Raw genomic sequence first — 20,737 nt, 5'->3', positions numbered from 1 at the left:
GTCACCCAGCAGCTGCATGTGGAGGAGCGGGGAAGTGAACCCGGTTCACCAGATTACGAGTCTACTGCTCTTAGCCACCACACCACACTGGCTCCCCCACAACCTTCAGCCCTCCAGATGTTTTGGACTACAATTCCCATCATCCCTGACACTGGTCCTGTTAGCTAGGGATCATGGGAGTTGTAGGCCAAAACATCTGGAGGGCCACAGGTTGGGGATGCCTGAACAACAGCTTGAGCTGTTTAATTCTTTAATTCTATATCTCTTGTTCCAGGTTCCGATTTGTTGATCTCAGGGTTTTAGTAAAAGAAGGAGAAGCAGATTCTACAAGCTTGAGGTCTGCTTAATCCTCTCCTATCCTATTGAGGAGCTTCTTGAGAAGAGCATTGGCTTTGCATGTTTAAGCTTTGGGGCCACAGTTGGCCCCCTCTGGTTCCTAGGGCATCCTGTATCACATCAGTGCCAAGTATTGTCATCCATTAGCATTTTGAACAACAGTGCCAAATACAGTGCCCTGATTTTACCTCAGCCGCTTTATCTGATAGCACTAGCATGATTTCCCCTTCTCCAAACTGAAGGTGCTTCTCATTCTCTGAAGCGTGAGCTTGGACTGCCTGAGCCTGAAAAAGGAAACAGGATACCAATGAAGCAATGCATTTCTAGACTGGGCAACTTGCAGGTCACACACACATACACGTGTGTGTGTGTCGATAAGCCTCAAGAGTCATGCTATTACTCCTTAACTCAGGCCTACTTTTTGTGACTCATTTACACAAGAGCCAAACATTCTGCCTGTAGATTAGGTAAAGGGTAAAGGGACCCCTGACCGTTAGGTCCAGCCGTGGCCGACTCTGGGGTTGCGGCACTCATCTCGTTTTATTGGCCAAGGGAGCCGGCGTACAGCTTCTGGGTCATGTGGCCAGCATGACTAAGTCGCTTCTGGCGAACCAGAGCAGCGCACGGAAACGCCGTTTACCTTCCCGCCGGAGCAGTACCTATTTATCTACTTGCACTTTGACGTGCTTTCGAACTGCTAGCTTCGCAGGAGCAGGGACCGAGCAACGGGAGCTCACCTACGTCGCGGGGATTCGAACCGCCGACCTTCTGATCGGCAAGTCCTAGGCTCTGTGGTTTAACCCACAGCGCCACTCATGTCCCTATAGATCAGGTTAGTGATTGCTTTTTCCTTACCTTGAAAAGGAAGCCCGAGGGCAACTTGCCATAATTCTCTTTCTTATCATCTGAGAAGAAGCTGGAGATGATCTGAAACAAAAAAGGGGCTTTCACTTATTGAACGGAATCACAGCACCAGATTTGAAATTTGACCACAGATGTCTGGAGGATGCTGCAAGTGTGTTTGAATACACACAGTATGGAATTCCTTTCTTATGACCACTCCCTGAAGTACAAGTACTTTTCAGTATTATATGTTGTCAGGGGTTCAGGGAGAGAGGCGCAGATGAGGGAGGAGACAGAGAGCGAGGGGGAAGGATTCCAGGGTGACGAGGAAGAGGACGACAATGACCCAAGATTGTCCATGAGTCCGTCCAGTGAATCGGAGGACTCCCAAAAGGGAGCCCCTCTAGTCAGGCCAAGGGGAGCTAGAGGGGGAAGCAGTCAGGAGCAAGGGAACGAAGGGGGAACCCCCAGTGGGAGTTGGAGATCGGGACTGGCTGCTCCGCCGGAACGGAGTGAAGGGGGTGGAGTGACCGGTGTGTCAGGAGGAGCAGAACAGGAAGCAGAGAGGGGAAGGAGATCGGGGCAAGACGTCCTGACGGAAGGGGCGGAAAGTAGTACCGAGAGCAGTGTAACTGTCGAAGGGAAGGTCAGGAGCAACGTACGCGCGCCAAGTTCAAAATGGGAGGCGCGCGGAAGTGAAGAGAGCCCTGGGGAGGAGCCTGGTCCCAAAGCGCGAAGGAGGGGGGAGCAGGCATCAGAGGATTCAGCCTCTGGGGAGTCCCGAAGGGAGAGAACACAGGGGGGCAGAAAGACCCTGCGGAAAAGGAAAGAGAGGAAGAGGTGGACCAGTACAAGCCTCTTAAACTGGTGTAGAGGCGGGACTGACTCAGAGGGGACTTCAGCGGTCTAAGCGTAACAGACGTGGAGTCACGGAGCTCGGATGTAAAGCTAAGAATGTTCTTCAATAAAAGCTTTTGTACATAAGCCGGACTGGACTTTGGTCTCTTGTGAGCTGGGACCACGGGTGACTCTGACATATGTTTTATTCCAGACAACTTTTGTTGCATACAGCCCCTGAGGCCAAATCATTAAAACACACACATGTGGTGGCCTACACAGTGGCATCGCATGGGGAGGCCCAGAGGGGCATTTTTTGTTTTTTGGGGGGGTGCATTTTGCTCCTCAACCCTGCCAACCCCACAAGCTGTTGCGTCCTCTGTACACAGCCCTGCTGCATTGCAAAGCAGCACAAGGCTGGCAGGGCAGGGTGAGTGTATTCTTTGGGATTGTTGTGCCCTCCGAGGGTGGGCAGGGGTGTAGTGCGGCCCCACCCCCTGGGAACATGCACCACCCCAGAGTGTGCTCATCTGCCCACCCCGGGCACCAGCCACACAAGCTACGCAGCAGAGCCTACAGACTCAACCATCAGACCTATTCTATTCCTTCTTCGACGAAAGCAAAATGGAGAAGAGAGAGATGTGGCGGCCAGCCCTGTGCTTTTCTTACCTGCACAGGTGAGGTCACGCCCACCTCTGGTCACATGTAGAGGAAGCAGGAAGTTTATCTACTGGCTGGACAAACATCCCTCTTCACATGTCCACTCTAGGAATGTTGTATTTGACTGCTCTGTGTTTCACACCCCACAGTTTTATTGCAGTTGCTTTACTTATTTGTCACCTGCCCTGAGTGCAGGATATTAATCTTTTAAATCTTAAATTCATTCATCAAGGCCTTGCTTGAGAGTCCCTTGGGGAGTTTTCAGGCATGTTAGAAGCCAATTAAGAGCCCTTTCGGAGCGTTGTTTCCTTCAGCGATGGATTTGCAGGGATTACCAACATGCACATGTCCTCCTTAAAGGAAACTGCATTGTCCCAGGGCAGTTTCTGCAATATGCTGCCATTCTCTGCATCCACTTACACCCACTCACCAAAGCTGCATGAAGCAAAGTCACTGTACTCTCAGTGCCCATCTCTCCATATGCAACATGGGAGGAAGAGACTGACTTAGCCCACAGGTCCGTGTCCTGAGGGTTACTAACATATGTAAAGCAGTGGTTAAGAGCGGTGGACTCGTAATCTGGTGAACCGGGTTCGCGTCTCCGCTCCTCCACATGCAGCTGCTGGGTGACCCTGGGCCAGTCACACTTCTCTGAAGTCTCTCAGCCCCACTCACCTCACAGAGTGTTTGTTGTGGGGGAGGAAGGGAAAGGAGAATGTGAGCCGCTTTGAGACTCCTTAGGGTAGTGATAAAGCGGGATATAAAATCCAAACTCCTCCTCCTCTTCTTCTGGTTGCTACTACTTTGCCACAGGACAAATCAGGCACAAATCTGCCTTCAGTCAACAGTCTCTGGGAACACCTCACACAGAGGTTTCCAAACAGTGAATTAGCAGCCCTAAAATGGTGCTGGTTTTTGGAGTCTGCACTGGTTTTTCCTGTCAGACAGGATTGGTACTCTTCATGTCTGGCATGTGTGATGCCTCTCCAATTAAATCTCCCAAGTGAGAGGCTCTGTTTTTGGGGAAAACTTTTGCAGCTGAGTAGCTTTTGTAGCTGCTGAGGCAATTTTGCACTGGAAGAAGGGCCTTGCTCTAAGGGAGAAATAACCAAATACGTGGGAAAGGCAAATCTCTGTTAGAGGGCCGAGCTGTTTCCTTCATTGCCTGCTCATAATAAGATCCCAGAAATGCCTGGATTGTCAGTGCTGGTCTTGAGATTGATCTAGCAGTACAGTTGTTATACTGCCCTGCATACAATCATTGTCTCCCGTCCCACTGTTTCTGTTCCTAAATTGCACACCTCTCTTGTTGGTTTCAGTATTGATTTCATACTGTATGCCTGTTATGTACTGAGTTGAATAGGATCCAAACTGCAGCAGTCTGATTGGTCCTAGAACAATAGGATCCAAATTCCAGCAGTCTGATTGGTCCTAGAACAATAGGATTCAGAATGCAGCAGTCTGATTGGTCCTAGAACAATGCAGCAGTATGATTGGTTGGCAGGAACCACCCAATCATGCTCCAGATATAAGTGAATCCACAACCTGATTGGCTTACAGTAGAATTCCAGAATTAGCCAATCATGTGCAGCCCATTGTGTAAATAATGTATATAAAGCAGATACTTTGAGGGGACTTGCATTCATTCCTCCTCACCACTATGAGCTGAATAAAGAGCATGAAATCACTTTGTAACTCTGAGTATATTTCAATGCCTCTACCACCAATTAGGAAGACATATTACAAGAGCCACCAGGTAGACACATAATCGTATTATAGCAAGCTATTCCTCACATTGTTAGCTCACAGAGAATGATGCATAAGGTAGATTCGGACTATGCAAAGCCATCTTGGAAGGTACAGCTTGGAGCAATTCTCCCACCTCCCCATCTCATTCTTTTGTAGCCTGGAAAGTGTAGGAGTTCTCATCTCTCAATGTTCTCATTCTGAGAAATAACACAAGGTAATTCGGAGCGCAAGGTGCTTGGGGCAGAGTCCTCTTTTTGCTTTTATTAATTTCTCTTCAAATTTGTGCTAAATAACAACAAGGAATAATAATGACAAAAGCTACTTCTAAAATAATCACAACACGGTGCCTGGTGACAGGCAGTCAAGTCATGTATCCACAGCAGTGACCAAAGGAGGAATGACCGCTGGGAGGAGCGCAGAGAGAAGAAACGGCATCTGCAGTAGCACAACCGGATGCCTTCATCTGCCCCAGCTGTAACAAAACATGCCTCTCCTGCATCAGTCTCTACAGCCACAGCAGGCGCTGCAACCTTCCAACAGCTTGACCTCAACCCCAAAGGTGTACTCCTTGATTGTCTCCCAAGACAAGATGCCATGAACAACCACAACAACCCAGGTTTCCTACTGAGCTGAGTTTCCCTCCATTTCCTCTGTGTCTATCTCAACATGCCTCTCCACACACTGAATTTTTCACTCCTTAATGAGAAGACTAAAGCTCCCTTAACATCAAAAAAACCGAAGATCATGGCCACTGGGCCCATCACCTCCTGGCAAATAGAAGGGAAAGAAATGGAGGCAGAGAGAGATTTTACTTTCTTGGGTTCCATGATCACTGCAGATGGTGACAGCAGCCACGAAATTAAAAGACGCCTGCTCCTTGGGAGAAAGGCGATGGCAAACCTAGACAGCATCTTCAGAGACTTCACCTTGCCAACAAAGGTCCATATAGTTAAAGCCATGGTTTTCCCAGTAGTGATGTATGGAAGTGAGAGCTGGTCCATAAAGAAGGCTGATCACCGAAGAATTGATGCTTTTGAATTATGGTGCTGGAGGAGACTCTTGAGAGTCCCATGGACTGCAAGAAGATCAAACGCATCCATTCTTAAGGAAATTAGCCCTGAGTGCTCACTGGAAGGACGGATCGTGAAGCTGAGGCTCCAATACCTTGGCCACCTCACGAGAAGAGAAGACTCCCTGGAAAAGACCCTGGTGTTGGGAAAGATGGAGGGCACAAGGAGAAGGGGACGACAGAGGATGAGAGGGTTGGACAGTGTTCTCGAAGCTACAAACATGAGTCTGACCAAACTGCGGGAGACAGTGGAAGACAGAAGTGCCTGGCATGGTCTGGTCCATGGGGTCATGAAGAGTCGGACACGACTAAACGACTAAACAACAATGAAGCTCCCTTAATGCACAGCGTGCAGTTACCTAGTGGGACAGGTTGGTCGTGCAGAACCCTCTCATGCCTTTTACCTGAGCATTGGTGGCCTTTGGGGAGACATCTATTTCTTCAATGCTTCCTTCACTGTTGACGTCCTCTTCAGCATCCCCGCTTTCCTCTGGCTGCTGCTGAGCGGCCTCTGCTTTTGGTAAAGCAGGCGAAAGGCAATCATTGGTGGTACTTGGTGCACCTTCTTGGGCTTCTTCAGCTTCAGATGAAGGATCTTGAGGATTGTCTTCAGGACGAACTGAACTCTCTCTGAGTGGCATGTTGTTCTCCTGACGGTCTGTTCCCCCAGTCTGAGCTTCATCCTGAGGGCTTTGGGGAGGTAGAGACAAGACCTCAACCCTTGGCTGCAACGAGGAACCCTCATCTTTCTCACAAGTATCACTGGCTTCAAAGTCACTCCTCAAAGGAGGTTGGGAGGTCTCTCCAGAGTCTTTGGGAACATTTGGGCTTTTGCCAGAAACCTCAAGCACTGCCTCTGATAAAATTCCTGCTGCTATATCATTTGCAGCCTCCTCAACTTCCTGGTGGGTGCCTATGGGAATGCTGGTGGTTGTCTCTACTGTTTGGCTGTCCTCTTTGGCTTCACTAGCAGCTGAAGAGTCTGGCCTGGCCGCATCCATAGCCAAAGATGGAGCTGTCTCTTCCTCTGCCTTGCTGGCCCCACCAGGCGCAGATGCTGCTTTGGTGGCCGAAGCAGATTCTCTTTCGTGATTTGAGGAAATGGCAGGAGGAGATGTGGGCATCTCACTTATGCTGTTCCTTGAAGGTATGGCAGAGGGGCTGGTTGGGCTTACTGGAGACGAGATGACCAACGATGCTCTGTTACTGCATAACGAGAAACATAAGTTGCGTTACAAAGTTTGAACGTGCAGCTTTATTCAGCCTTTATAAAGAAAGTAAACCTCTCCAAGTATTTGAGCTATTATAAAGGAATTTCTCCAAAATCTACACTTCTGGCATTGTCCAGAAAAGCTCAACAACTTCCAGATTTGACAGAAAACCCAATCTTAATGCACAAGACTCCCAAGGCTTCCCTTAGCATCACCTCTTGCTCCATCTCTTGTCTGCTTGCTCCAGAAACTGACCATTGACCCATCTTGGAGCATGTAATCTGCCTCAGGCCCTTTAGACCAGGGGTCAGCCACCTTTTTCAGCAGGGGGCCAGTCCACTGTCCCTCAGACCTTGTGGGGGGGGGCGGACTATATTTTGGGGGAAAAAATAAAAATGAACGAATTCCTATGCCCCACAAATAACCCAGAGATGCATTTTAAATAAAAGGACACATTCTACTCGTGTAAAAACACACTGATTCCTGGACTATCGCAGGCTGGATTTAGAAGGCAGTTGGGCCAGATACGGCCCCCGGGCCTTAGTTTGCCTACCCATGCTTTAGACCTTGATCTGCTTGTGACCCCCCAACTGCAATCCATCTGTGCTGGTCCCGGGGGAAGGGTTACTGTTGGCGTAGTCAAAGTCCGGTCCTGGGTCACTAGCCTGGAAAAAGTCCACAAGGAGTGGGGCGAGGTCCGAAGCAGGAAGCCGGGTGGGAACAGGAACACTGGAGAGTCAGGTCTGGGTCCGGGCTGGAACAGGCACTCAACAACGACGTTGCTCCCACAACCTGGGACCGGGCCGACTGGCCTTTATCTGTTCTGAGGCCAGGGGCGGTCCCGGCCCCTAGGAGACCCGCCTCTCTTGGCCTTAAGGCGAGCACTCCTCACCTGCAGGCACTGAGTCCTCAACCACCTCTGGAGCCAGAGTGGATTCACCTGGTGCCTGCTCCTGAGGATCCGGCACAGGTGCAGGCGCTTCAGAATCAAGGCCCTGCCCCAGTTCAGCCAGCCCTGGAGGCGGGGACTCCTGTGCAGGCTGGGATTCCTCTGGTTCAGCCTCTGAATCAGAATCCCAGGCCATCACACCATCTCTGACCTGAGCCAAGACTTGACAAATGATTACAAATCAGAGGCTGTCATGGATTGAACCAAGAGAGCATCTTTTCCTATAAGTGACTCCCTGCTCTTAAGATTCAGTATATAAAACCCACTGGTTATTCTACCCTCCGTTAGTCAAGATGGCGCTTTTCTGTGGTAGTCCCAAAGCTATGGAATCAGGTGGCTGCTGAGATTCAGTGTTGTAATCTTGGCTCATTTAAATGAACTGTAATCAATGTGGCTGCTCGGTCAGTCTTTCTGAAGCTAACGTGCTCCTCTGGAAAGGTTTTTTTGTTTCTACTCTGACTGCTGTTTAGTGGCTGTTCACATTTCCCCTTTCAAAGTTTCCATATGTATTTTGTTCTAAACAGTGGCGTAGCATGGGGGGGTGCAGGGGGGGGCGCCTGCACCGGGCGCAACATCTGGGGGGGGGGGCGCGCTCGCCGCCTCCGGAGTCGCCGAAGAGCCCCGGGCGCAGGCTGTAGCAGAGCCCCATGTCTCGCGGAACCGACGAGCTGTGTGCGCGTCTGGGCTGAAGGCGTCCGGCAGGCAGCGGCTCTCAGCGCTTGCCGCGGTCCCCACGCGTCAGGGCCGCAGAGGGCACGCTAGGCAGCCCCTCCTCACAGCCCCGCCGCCGGCGGGCTATGTTGCATTTTCCTCGCCTCTCTGCCCTCCTCCTCCTCCTCCGGGCAAGCGGCGTTGTTTGGGCGGCAGCGCCAGCGGCAACTCGCCTCAGATCACCTGACACGGACCCCCCGCCGCCGCCGTGGCTACCTTACCGTAAATACCCCAGCCCAGGCAGCAGCAAGAAGAAGCTGGCAGCAGCGGCAGGTTAAGGGTTAGGGGGCGCAAATTACCTGCCTTGCCCCGGGTTAGGGGGTGCAAATTGCTTGCCTTGCCCCGGGTGCTGACAACCCACGCTACGCCACTGGTTCTAAAACAGCTCACTGCCTTGAGAAGCCCTGTTATTAAAAGATGGGCTATAAATCTTTTAATTAACTGACTGACAAACAAACCAGATCTCCTGGGATCCAAAGTGGAGAGGAGTTGCTAGTTGCCCACATGGCTGCTGCTTCCGAGTCTCCTCTATGCCCACAGGAAAGAGGAAATCACTTACCTTGACACCCCTTTAATAATGAAGACTTTATTGGAGTGCTGCTTTTCCAATGTGCTCATCACATCATACAGGTCATGGTTTAGCTACAAGCAGCAGCAACAAGAAAAGCAAATATCATTACCCAGTAATTAAGAAATTACCGCTATTCACTTATTCACATAAAATAATTAATCCTGACTGACTGCTTCAAATCAATGAGTGTTTCAAGCTTATTGGTTTATTTAAAATGTTTCTCAGACACTTTTCACTGCAATGCAGTTCCAGAGCGGGCTGTAAATAAAACAGAAATCCATCTCCTATTACAGCCACTCATAAAACATGGCAGATATATGGCAACCAGACAAAAATAAAATAAAATGTCACGAATATCCAGCAAAGGCCTGGGTGGAGACACACTTTTTCAGCTGGAAACACAGACAGGTAGTCCCCAGCCATATCTCAGAGGGGAGGGAAATGGACCACTGGGATACCACCACCAAGAAGGCTCTGGAGCTTCTGATAGAGGTGGCAGACCCAAGAGAGCTTCCCTGCCAGATTTCAACAGCCAGACAAATCTATACAGGAGGAGTCATTCTCTTAGGTATCCTGGCCCCAAGCTGTGTAGGACTTAATGTCGTCACTGCCTGCTTTATATCCCCTTCCTCTTGGAACTTTCCTCAAGGTACATCAGTTGACAGCTGCCCTTTCATTTATTTCTGAGATTTAAAAATAAACAGCAGTTCCCTGCCCTAGAGGCACTTTAACAATATTAGAAAGGAAGAATGGTGTCTGTTCCAATCATCATTCTTCCTTGGATTGAACTGATTCCTGGATAATACCAAAATATGTTTCGGATGAGTAAATAATAATAATAAAATGGGGGGGGGGTAATTCTTGTTATTATTATGTATTATGTCTTTTTTATCTTGTTTTTTATGTTGTGAATTGCTCTGAGATCTATGGATAAAGGGTAGTATACAAATTTAATAAATAGTAGTAGTAGTAGTAATAATAATAATAATAATAATACAGTAAGCCTCAAGTTAAGCAGGGATCACATTTCAGGGATCGCTCCTAAAGTCAAAATTGTGTATAGTCAAAATATATTGGATGCAATGGCGGGTGGGTTTGTCAAATTCTTTTCTGTCCCCTTTTTTTGCCAAGTTTGTAAAGCTGAATGCACACAAGTTGAGTGTGTGTGTGTGTGTGTGTGTGTGAGAGAGAGAGAGAGAGAGAGAGAGAGAGAGAGAAAGAGAGAGAGAGAGAAAAGAGAGAATGCAACTCAGCTGGCTATTACCATGAAGTAGAAATTATGTGCACCACTTTCAAATCCTGACTTCTGTGCATTGTTGTTCCCATTGGGACTGCTGGGGTAGAAGGCAGTTTTGGTGCCATCTTACAAGGGCGACGCTGAGACTAGGGGCCACTCCCAGGATTCGTACGAAAACAGGCCGGCTGAGGGCAGGTAGAAGGCAATGATGCAGTGCGCCCATTTGTCCAAATGGCCCACATGTTGCTCATTTACCTTGCTCATTTCCTTGTAGAAGACATCTCGCAAGTTGGAAATATTCTGGAATATTGTCACATAGCACCCAATTCGGCTGGAGAAGCAAAAAGATAAAAAAAACTAAGCCCAAATGTTAACTGGGTTGGGGCCACACAATAAAGAAGAGTAATATGGCACATGCTGAGTTTTTCTGGGACCCTCTAAGAGCAGAATGAAGTCGTTCGGCCACGTGGGGTTCACTGAAGTAGTTCAAAAATCTATGTACACCTGAAAGTAGTTTCCATAATCGTTGGGTGAACTAAATGTGAATTAAATTCATTTTGGGGTAGAACTCTGAGTGATTTCTTGTTCATCTTCTTCCCCTCACTCCCAGCAGTAGGCCTTCCATTAAAAAGGCAAGCCGATTAGACATCTATAAAGAAAGTTAGACAGCAAAATGAACAAGTTAAAAAGCACAGGTCCCCTTACGGGTGCTTGGGGGAGGGGCTCCACCTTCAACATCCCTCCATTGACAGAATGGCCCATTTATTCCTACGCTTCCTGTTTCTTATCCACTTCCTGATCCGCAGGAGGACCTCACCTCTTTCTCTAAGACTGTTGTGCACAATTTTGGTTTGTCTACACAGAGGCATACAGAGGAATTGCTTGAAAATCACTCCCAAGTCTTTAATATTACAGTAATTGTAATTCATTTGCTATTTTTTTTTTGGTTGCATTTATTTTTTGTGAATTAAAAATTTTGATTTTAAAAAAATTACTTCCAGGGCAGCACAGGAAAATGAAATAAAGTGGAATATAATGAAATGTGACAAGAAAACTGGTGTAGATACAGCCTAACAGCAGACTTAGGTAAAGGTAAAGGGACCCCTGACCATTAGGTCCAGTCGTGACCAACTCTGGGGTTGCGGCGCTCATCTCGCTTTATTGGCCGAGGGAGCCGGCGTACAGCTTCTGGGTCATGTGGCCAGCATGACTAAGCCGCTTCTGGCGAACCAGAGCAGCACACAGAAATGCTGTTTACCTTCCCGCTGGAGTGGTACCTATTTATCTACTTGCACTTTGATGTGCTTTCGAACTGCTAGGTTGGCAGGAGCAGGGACCGAGCAACGGGAGCTCACCCCATCGCAGGGATTCGAACCGCCGACCTTCTGATTGGCAAGCCCTAGGCTCTGTGGTTTAACCCACAGCGCCACCCGTGTCCCTTAGCAGACTTAGAGATGACACCAAATGCTGAAATGCATTTGTGTCTCTTCCCTCTCTTCATCTTGTAGTGTTTAGCCAATGAATGGCTTGATGGGCCATCCTATTACCATGTGTTTCTCTGTAAAGTCACACACACCTCCATTATCTTTAAAACAACCCCATGGGGACTGACTAGGCGAAAGGTTCATGACTGTGTCCATAGTCACCTAGCTAGCTTTGTGGCTACAATATACAATATCTTTTTTGTCATTGTCCCATGCAGAACAATGAAATTGAAAAACTACATAAAACTACTACAAAACTACATAAACTACTACAAAACCACATAAAACATTCAAAACCCCCTAAAAACTCTGAAACCCCATTTTAAAATACACTATACTATAGAGACCCCTTATGCTGCATTTAGAACCAGAATTGCATTTGCGTAGAAACTGTTTCTCAAGCAGCTAGTCCTGGCCTTTATAACCGTATACCTTCTTCCCGAAGGCAGAAGCTGAAAGAGATCATTTCCGGGGTGCGTACTATCTTGAGCTATCTCTGCTGCTTTCTTATGGCACCTGGCAGCATAGATTTGATCTAAGGTTGGAAGAGCGCACCCAATTATTCTCTCTGCAGTCTTTACAACCCTGGATAGCATTGTTTTTTCCCTGGCTGTGCAGCTCCCAAACCATACACACAGACCATAAGTTAATACGCTCTCCACAGCGCAATGGTAGAATGCCATCAACAGGTCCTTTGAGAGATTGTTAAGTGATTGCTAAGTGGAGATTTGAACCTTTATCTCCCTGATTTAAGTCTGATGCTTAAAAAACTACACCACACTGTCCTCTCAGAATGTGAGACTTTAGATAGACAAGCCATCATGTAGGTTTCTACTGGGAAGGGCCACCAAAGCACACAGTAAGAGGATACCATGCCTTTCAGGATCTCAATGTTTCAGGGACAAGAGGGGGAAACTGGATAAAGGGCTGTCATTTTTGGCAACAAACCTGTGGTCTAATGGTGACACATCTAGTCCTATCCTAAACAATCATTTTTTCACAAAAGCTAAAATTCAATTCTGTGGATTTTGCTGCCATCCTGTGGTCACCAAACTTTTCTGAACTCTGATTGAGAAGCAGCTCATCTCATAGCTAGCCCACAAGATATTTCAGGTGGCTAATCCTTTGTCTTTGTCCTCTTGGTATTTGGACTCCACTTTATGTGACGTGTTGTCAACAGGCCGTAGGGCTAAGGAACTGCAGCCAGAGACCAGGGAAGGTTTTGGATACACGGACTAAGAACTCCAAGCAGCAAGTCATCTGAGAAACAGTAGCTCAGTCAAAGGAGATGTGCCAACAAGCTCAGCAGGTTTTCTAAATCAACAGCTCGATGATAGTGATAGTCCACATTTCCCCCAAAGACACCCACTGCTATAGCTAGTTCCTACCCCTGACTGTATTAATCACAAAACACATAACCCTATTAGCTTAAAATACACAGATGGGTGTATTTTATATACACACATGGGTGTATAAGGGACGCGGGTGGCACTGTGGGTTAAACCACAGAGCCTAGGACTTGCCAATCAGAAGGTCGGCGGTTCGAATCCCTGCGACGGGGTGAGCTCCCGTTGCTCGGTCCCTGCTCCTGCCAACCTAGCAGTTCGAAAGCACGTCAAAGTGCAAGTAGATAAATAGGTACCACTCCAGCGGGAAGGTAAACGGCGTTTCCATGCACTGCTCTGGTTCACCAGAAGTGGCATAGTCATGCTGGCCACATGACCCGGAAGCTGTATGCCGGCTCCCTCGGACAATAAAGCGAGATGAGCGCCGCAACCCCAGAGTCGGCCACTACTGGACCTAATGGTCAGGGGTCCCTTTACCCTTTACCTTTACACACATGGGTGGACAGGCACATGTGCTGGCTCTGCTCCCCTTCTATCACCCTTCAACTTGTGGAAGAGGAGAGTCTGGAGCCTGTCCTTGTGGATGGAGACTCCCTGCATTGTTCGGAACCCTGATTTCCCAGGGTTCTAGAATTCTAGAATGCACAGGGGCTGGAACCTCCAGAAGCACAGAAGGCTCTCCTGCGTTAGACCTTTGACTTCCGCTACTTGTAATGCAATTGAAACAGCAACGAAGGGAGAAAAAGTGTTGGTGTTGACCTTCAAAGCCCTAAATGTCCTCGGCCTAGTGTACCTGAAGGAGCATTTCCACCCTCATCGTTCTGCCCGGACACTGAGGTCCAGCACCTTCTGGTATATAGAGGGCCTTCTGGTAGTTCCCTTACCGAAGGCCTTCTCGGTAGCGGCACCCGCCCTGTGGAACGCCCTCCCATTAGATGTCAAGGAAATAAACAACTACCAAACTTTTAGAAGACATCTGAAGGCAGCCCTGTTTACGGAAGTTTTTAATGTTTGATGTTTTATCATGTTTTTAATATTCTGTTGGGAGCCACCCAGAGTGGCTGGGGAGGCCCTGCCAAATGGGCAAGGTATAAATAATAAATTTATCATCATCATCATCATTATTTGTCCCCACTGGCCCTTCCCCATGTTTGTTTTAAAGCACTGAAGAGAGCTTTATTGTGCAAACACCCATGTGAACACAGTAACTCCCAATATCTTGGTATCTGCTGAACTGTGGGGAAGCAGTTTTTTGATATTTGCCCGTTGATAGTCAAGACCCATCCAGAACTTCCAGTGGATTCATGTTAGAAGAAAGGAGATTCCGACTAAACACCAGGAAGGCCTTTCTGAGTGTAAGAGCTGTTAAGATAGTGGGACGTACTCCTTGGGGAGGTTGTGGACTCATCTTTGCTGGAGGTTTTGAGCAGAAGTTGGAGGGCCATCTCCCATGGATGTCTCAGCTGAGATCCCTGCATTACAGGGGGTTTGAGTACATGACCCTCAAGGTCCCTTCCAACTTTACAGTTCTATGATTCTAACTTACCTTGGACTTGCATTGAAACAATCTGTAAATTGCATTTTATGCCCAGTGTTAATATATCCTTTCACCCCATTTTTACCTTCCAGCCTGGGTTCATCGTCAGCAAGCTTAGTCCCAGAGTTCAACAATGAAAGAAGGATCAACTCTACATGTATTTCCTAGTCACCAGCACAACCACACTTCTTAGATTCAACATACTACTTTGAGATTCTCTGCCATTTGCACCCTGATCTTTGTTCCCATGCCTAACCTGTTGTAAAGGTCCGGCAGCTCTTCTCTTAGTTCCTTGTTGAGCTCTTCAAACACAGCTTGGGCTTTGTAGAACTCTTCTTCGGCCTGCAGGACCCAAGAGTTTATTAGAGGTACAAGAAATTGAGAGCATTAACAGTGTAGACATGCCAGTGGACTCCAGACTCACATCCCGCTTACACCCCCCCCCCATGTGAAATGTTAGCCACACGTAAGCCTGCCTCTGACTGCCAAGGATCCTGAAGACAAGGAGAGAGAAAAGGGAGAGATTGTAGAACCTCTTTCCCCACCTGTCATTCATCTGTGCTCATCTGCCGTTGAGCAACTAATTGTCCCAGCATCAGCACCACCCATCAAACATGGAAAACAGCCTCTAAAGAAGAGATAAGACAATCATAGATGGACAATGGATGGAGAAAATTAGCCAGAAGTTCCACAGTCCCCTCTACTTCTTTTCTGCTTGTCCCCAAGAACAGCATTCTAGTTTTCTCATAGACAGATCATGGCTTACATGTGCCTACTTTTCACAGACATCACAGTGGTTGGGAGGAAGAAATAAAGTGTGATAGGTATAAAGGAAGCAGAGGAACAGGGATTAGAATCTTTGCTCCTTATCTATTATGTACTTCTGGTAAGTGATGTACTCCTCCTCTAACTACTGAGCAACGTGTGGGAAATTGAAGAAAGTAAGAAAAACCACAGGGACAGTAAGATACAATCTAAATCAAATCCCTTAATTGAATACACAGCAGAAGTCAGGAACAGGTTTAAGGATTAGATTTGGTGGACAGAGTGCCTGAAGAACTATGGATGGAGGCTCGTAACATTATACAGGAGGCAGCAACGAAAAGCATCCCAATGAAAAGGAAATGCAAGAAAGCAAAGTTGCTGTCTGACGAGGCCTTACAAATAGCGGGGGAGAGAAGGCAAGCAAAATGCGAGGGAGATAGTGAAAGATACAGGAAATTGAATGCAGATTTCCAAAAAATATCAAGGAGAGAGGAGGGCCTTCTTAAATGAGCAATGCAAAGAAATAGAGGAAAATAATAGAATGGGAAAAACCAGAGATCTGTTCAAGAAAATTGGAGATATGAAAGGAACATTTCGTACAAAGATTACCACAATAAAGGACAAAAGTGGTAAGGACCTAACAGAAGCAGAATACATCAAAAAGAGGTGGCAAGAATACACAGAGGAATTATACCAGAAAGATATGGATGTCTCGTACACCCCAGGTAGTGTGGTTGCTGACCTTGAGCCAGACATCCTGGAGAGTGAAGTCAAATGGGCCTTAGAAAGCACTGCTAATAACAAGACCAGTGGAAGTGATGATATTCCAGCTGAACTAGTTAAAATTATAAAAGATGATGCTGTTAAGGTGCTACACTCTGTATGCCAGCAAGTTTGGAAAACTCAGCAGTGGCTAGAGGATTGGAGAAGATCAGTCTACATCCCAATCCCAAAGAAGAGCAGTGCCAAAGAATGCTCCAACTACCACACAATTGCACTCATTTTCACACGCTAGCAAGGTTATGCTTAAAATTCTACAAGGCAGGCTTAAGCAGTATGTGGACCGAGAACTCCTAGAAGTGCAAGCTGGATTTCGAAGGGGCAGAGGAACCAGAGACCAAATTGCAAACATGCGCTGGATTATGGAGAAAGCTAGAGAGTTCCAGAAAAACATCTACTTCTGCTTCATTGACTATGCAAAAGCCTTTGACTATGTCAACCATAGCAAACTATGGCAAGTTCTTAAAGAAACGGGAGTGCTTGATCACCTCATTTGTCTCCTGAGAAATCTCTATGAGGGACAAGAAGCTACAGTTGGAACAAGTGATTGGTTCAAAATTGGGAACGGACAAGGCTGTATATTATCTCCTTGTTTATTTAACTTATATGCAGAATTCATCATGCGAAAGGCTGGGCTGGATGAATCCCTAGCCGGAATTAAGATTGCCAGAAGAAATATCAACAGCCTCAGATATGCAGATGACAAAACCTTGATGGCAGAAAGTGAGGAGGAATTAAAGAACCTTTTAATGAGGGTGAAAGAGGAGAGTGCAAAATATGGTCTGAAGCTCAACATCAAAAAACCTAAGATCATGGCCACTGGTCCCATCACCTCCTGGCAAATAGAAGGGGAAGAAGTGGAGGCAGTGAGAGATTTTACTTTCTTGGGCTTCCATGATCACTGCAGATGGTTACAGCAGTCACGAAATTAAAAGACACCTGGTTCTTGGGAGAAAAGCAATGACAAACCTAGACAGCATCTTGAAAAGCAGAGACATCACCTTGCTCACAAAGGTCCGTATAGTTAAAGCCATGGTTTTCCCGGTAGTGATGTATGGAAGTGAGAGCTGGACCATAAAGAAGGCTGATCGCCGAAGAATTAATGCTTTTGAATTATGGTACTGGAGGAGACTCTTGAGAGTCCCATGGACTGCAAGAAGATCAAACCTCTCCATTCTTCAGGAAATCAGACCTGGAAGGCCAGATCCTGAAGCTGAGGTTCCAAGACTTTGGCCACCTCCCAAGAAGAGAAGACTCCCTGGAAAAGACCCTGATGTTCGGAAAGATGGAGGGCACAAGGAGAAGGGGACGACAGAGGACGAGATGGTCGGACAGTGTTCTTGAAGCTACCAACATGAGTCTGACCAAGCTGTGGGAGGCAGTGGAAGACAGGAGTGCCTGGTGTGCTCTGGTCCATGGGGTCACAAAGAGTCGGACGTGACTAAACGACTAAACAACAACAACAATAACTAGCAAGCATGAAGTTAATGCATGAAGGGGTTAAGAACACAGGATTGTATTCCTAGACTCAGCTAGGTAACACCCCTCACCTGGAAGGAAAGAAGTTAAGTTTTCTTCCAGCATGTGAAGCCGATTAGGCAGCACATCTGGGCTTGATCATGTCAAGCCCAGACGGCATACTCAGAAGTATTTTTCTGTATTTTGTTACCCAAGAATTTTCTACCTGTGTTCTTCTTGCTGCTTCATGGAACATGATCTTTGGAGTTGGTAAGCAAAGCATTTAAACTTACTAAATGGTGTGGTCTGTTCATTGTGAGACGGGTAGAAAGACGAGAGTGCTGTAAGCAGACTGAATGGGATACGAAAAGGATCCCACAGCCTATATTGTAGAGGAAAGCATGATTTGCCAAAGAGGAAGAATTCAAGAATCAGAGACACAATGGGAATGACATTCCTGGTTGCAAGAAGATCCTTCTTGGTCAGTGTTTGGATGGGCTCTCAAGACAGCCTTATACCTTTGCAATTTTAGCTTCATCTTTCTTCTTGGCGTTCTGCAGGGCTTCCAAGTGATGCCTGCTGCTGTCATAATCCACTAGTTTTCTTCCCCGCTTAGCAATTCGCTCCTTTGAAATGAAAAACAATTTTTTAGAGTCAATGCTCACTTTCTTTTTCTATTGCCATAACAAGTACATTTCAACCAAATCTGCCTCTCTGATCTGGAGGCTGATAAACCATCAAGGACACTATTCAGGATTCAGTAGGGGAGCGAGGTGAGGACCCGTTTGCACAGCTTAAGATAGCTTCCTTGCATAGCTTCCAGCTGAAGACCAGCTGAACAGTCCTTGCTGAAGGTTTCTTCTACTTGTGAGGTAAAGAATGAAGCAGGGCCTTTTTGGTTCTGGCCTCGGTGTTATGGAATACACTTCCAACAGAAGGCTGCCAAATTTCCTGCCTACAGAGTGGGCCACAGTTTTGAGCTTATTAATCTTCACACTGTGTTTTTACTCTCAGGAATGCTAGTAATTATAATTTATAGCCTGTATTTTTTGCAAAGTATTTAACACTGTAAATCTGCAGGCAGGGACCAATGTATGTTCAGTTGTGTAGAGTTCCTAGCCTATTTTAGGCATTTTTATATATTTTTTTTACTGATGATAAGGGCAGTTTTGGACCACAGAGATCAAGATTCAAATCTCCCTGGAAGACCTCCTTCTGACCACACACCCCAAATACTCATCATATACTGTGACATCTTCCACAAATACTACGGCTTAGTGCAGGCACCCCCAACCTGCGGCCCTCCAGATGTTTTGGCCTACAACTCCCATGATCCCTAGCTAACAGGACCAGTGGTCAGGGATGATGGGAATTGTAGTACCAAAACATCTGGAGGGCCACATTTGGCCTTGCCTGGCTTAAAATAATGAGAGGAAAGGCCCGGCACCCCCAACCTTCGGCCCTCCAGATGTTTTGGGACTACAATTCCCATCATCCCTGACCACTGGTTCTGTTAGCTAGGGATCATGGGAGTTGTAGGCCAAAACATCTGGAGGGCCGCAGGTTGGGGATGCCTGGGAAAGGCCCCCCCCACACGAGTAAAGAGATTGACTTGTGAACATATTTTATATGATGATCAGGAGGAAGAAAATTTCCTCCCAGTAGCATTATGTTTCCTTGAGGACTAGTAAAGGTATAGGGACCCCTGACCATTAGGTCCAGTCGTTGCCAACTCTGGGGTTGCAGCGCTCATCTCGCTTTACTGGCCGAGGGAGCCGGCGTACAGCTTCCGGGTTATGTGGCCAGCATGACTAAGCCGCTTCTGGCAAACCAGAGCAGCGCATGGAAACGCCGTTTACCTTCACGCCAGAGCGGTACCTATTTATCTACTTGCACTTTGACGTGCTTTCGAACTGCTAGGTGGGCAGGAGCAGGGACCGAGCAACGGGAGCTCACCCCGTCGTGGGGATTCGAACTGCCGACCTTCTGATTGGCAAGCCCTAGGCTCTGGGGTTTAACCCACCTGCGTCCCTTTCCTTGAGGACTAGAAACATGTAAAAATGGAAAGTTGAACTTTCAGTTCTGGGTGCTGGATACTGCAAAGTTAGCCCTGAAATACACACCTTAATTTCACTGAACTGTGTCAAGTAATTCTCCATAGTCCTGACAGCCTGATCTGCCAGTTTCTTCTCATAATCTTCCCACAGAAGGTCATTGCTCTGCAGGTAAAAGGACAAGCAGACATTAAAAAAATGGCGCTGGAATGTCCTGTGCAACCCCTGCCTCTCTGAAGCCACTTGTTTCTCAGGTTTTAAGGGCTTATTCTCAAGGTGTGCCATCCCTTCTTTAGAGGCTGGAGATAAACAACTGCTGGTGGATTTGTTTCCTTCTTTCCTTCTTTCTTCAGATGCAGCTTATGCTGTCTGTTATTGGATAAGTAGGTTTGACGTAAACTTGCCATACTGGTGTGAGCAGGAATTATGGGAAATTCTAAATAAAAGGTGACTATATGGATTAGGTGAAATTATTTGCTGGTCCACTGTTGCCTTTCTTTTACTTATTTTAGGAGAGGGAAACCAATGCTTTGTCTCTACATATATATATGCTTCGTTACTCAGTGACCGTGAAATCAAAGGGTGAGTTGCATGTGTGAAACAGATAAATTCAGAAGAAGGCATAAGAATAGTCAGAGGCGCCAGGCATCATGGGAGATCTGTGTCAAAATTTTTCCTTTAAAGTAGGACTGTCAGAAATTTGAAGAGGTCCTCACTATTTGTATACGGTAATTAATTGATTAACTGTATGTTAGTCAATTAGTGATTAAGTCTGCATATATCTGCATATATGAGATAAAAGCATGAGATAAAAACACTCTCTTTTTAAAAAGAGCATACTCTCTGCTGTTATATCCTGTAACAACAGGCGCTCCCTCTGCCTCTCTCACACAGGAGCGAATAACCTCTTTTTAAGATCTTGCTTGCCAACTGCTGCTGTTCTAAGCAATTGTGTCATGTACAGATCCAGCAGATATTTCTAAAGTTTCTCCTGAATCCACAGGAAAGAAACTAAGATCTGTCTAGACCAGGGGTCAGCAACCTTTTTCAGCCATGAGCTGGTCCACCATCCCTCAGATCATGTGGTGGGCCAGACTATATTTTGAAAATAAATAATGAATGAATTCCTATGCCCCACAA

At 46.9% G+C, this 20,737-nt stretch overlaps 1 protein-coding gene across 1 annotated transcript in view; it reads right to left on the bottom strand.

Moving 5' to 3' along the window:
* Nucleotides 1-20,737, bottom strand: part of BIN2 (bridging integrator 2) — a 43,060-nt gene that overhangs the window by 6,083 nt on the left and 16,240 nt on the right. Inside the window, exons 5-12 of the mRNA XM_081844489.1 lie at nt 19,667-19,762; nt 18,062-18,169; nt 14,797-14,882; nt 10,429-10,504; nt 8,925-9,007; nt 5,899-6,700; nt 1,192-1,263; nt 525-620 (exon numbers count right to left, since the gene is read on the bottom strand). Of these exons, the coding sequence (XP_081700615.1) occupies nt 525-620; nt 1,192-1,263; nt 5,899-6,700; nt 8,925-9,007; nt 10,429-10,504; nt 14,797-14,882; nt 18,062-18,169; nt 19,667-19,762 (1,419 nt within the window). The remainder of the gene's footprint in view (nt 1-524; nt 621-1,191; nt 1,264-5,898; nt 6,701-8,924; nt 9,008-10,428; nt 10,505-14,796; nt 14,883-18,061; nt 18,170-19,666; nt 19,763-20,737) is intronic.

This window comes from Podarcis erhardii (assembly GCF_964252035.2).
Source record: "Podarcis erhardii genome assembly, chromosome: 2".
Taxonomy (NCBI): Eukaryota; Metazoa; Chordata; class Lepidosauria; order Squamata; family Lacertidae; genus Podarcis; species Podarcis erhardii.
This window is presented reverse-complemented; position numbering and strand designations above follow the sequence as displayed.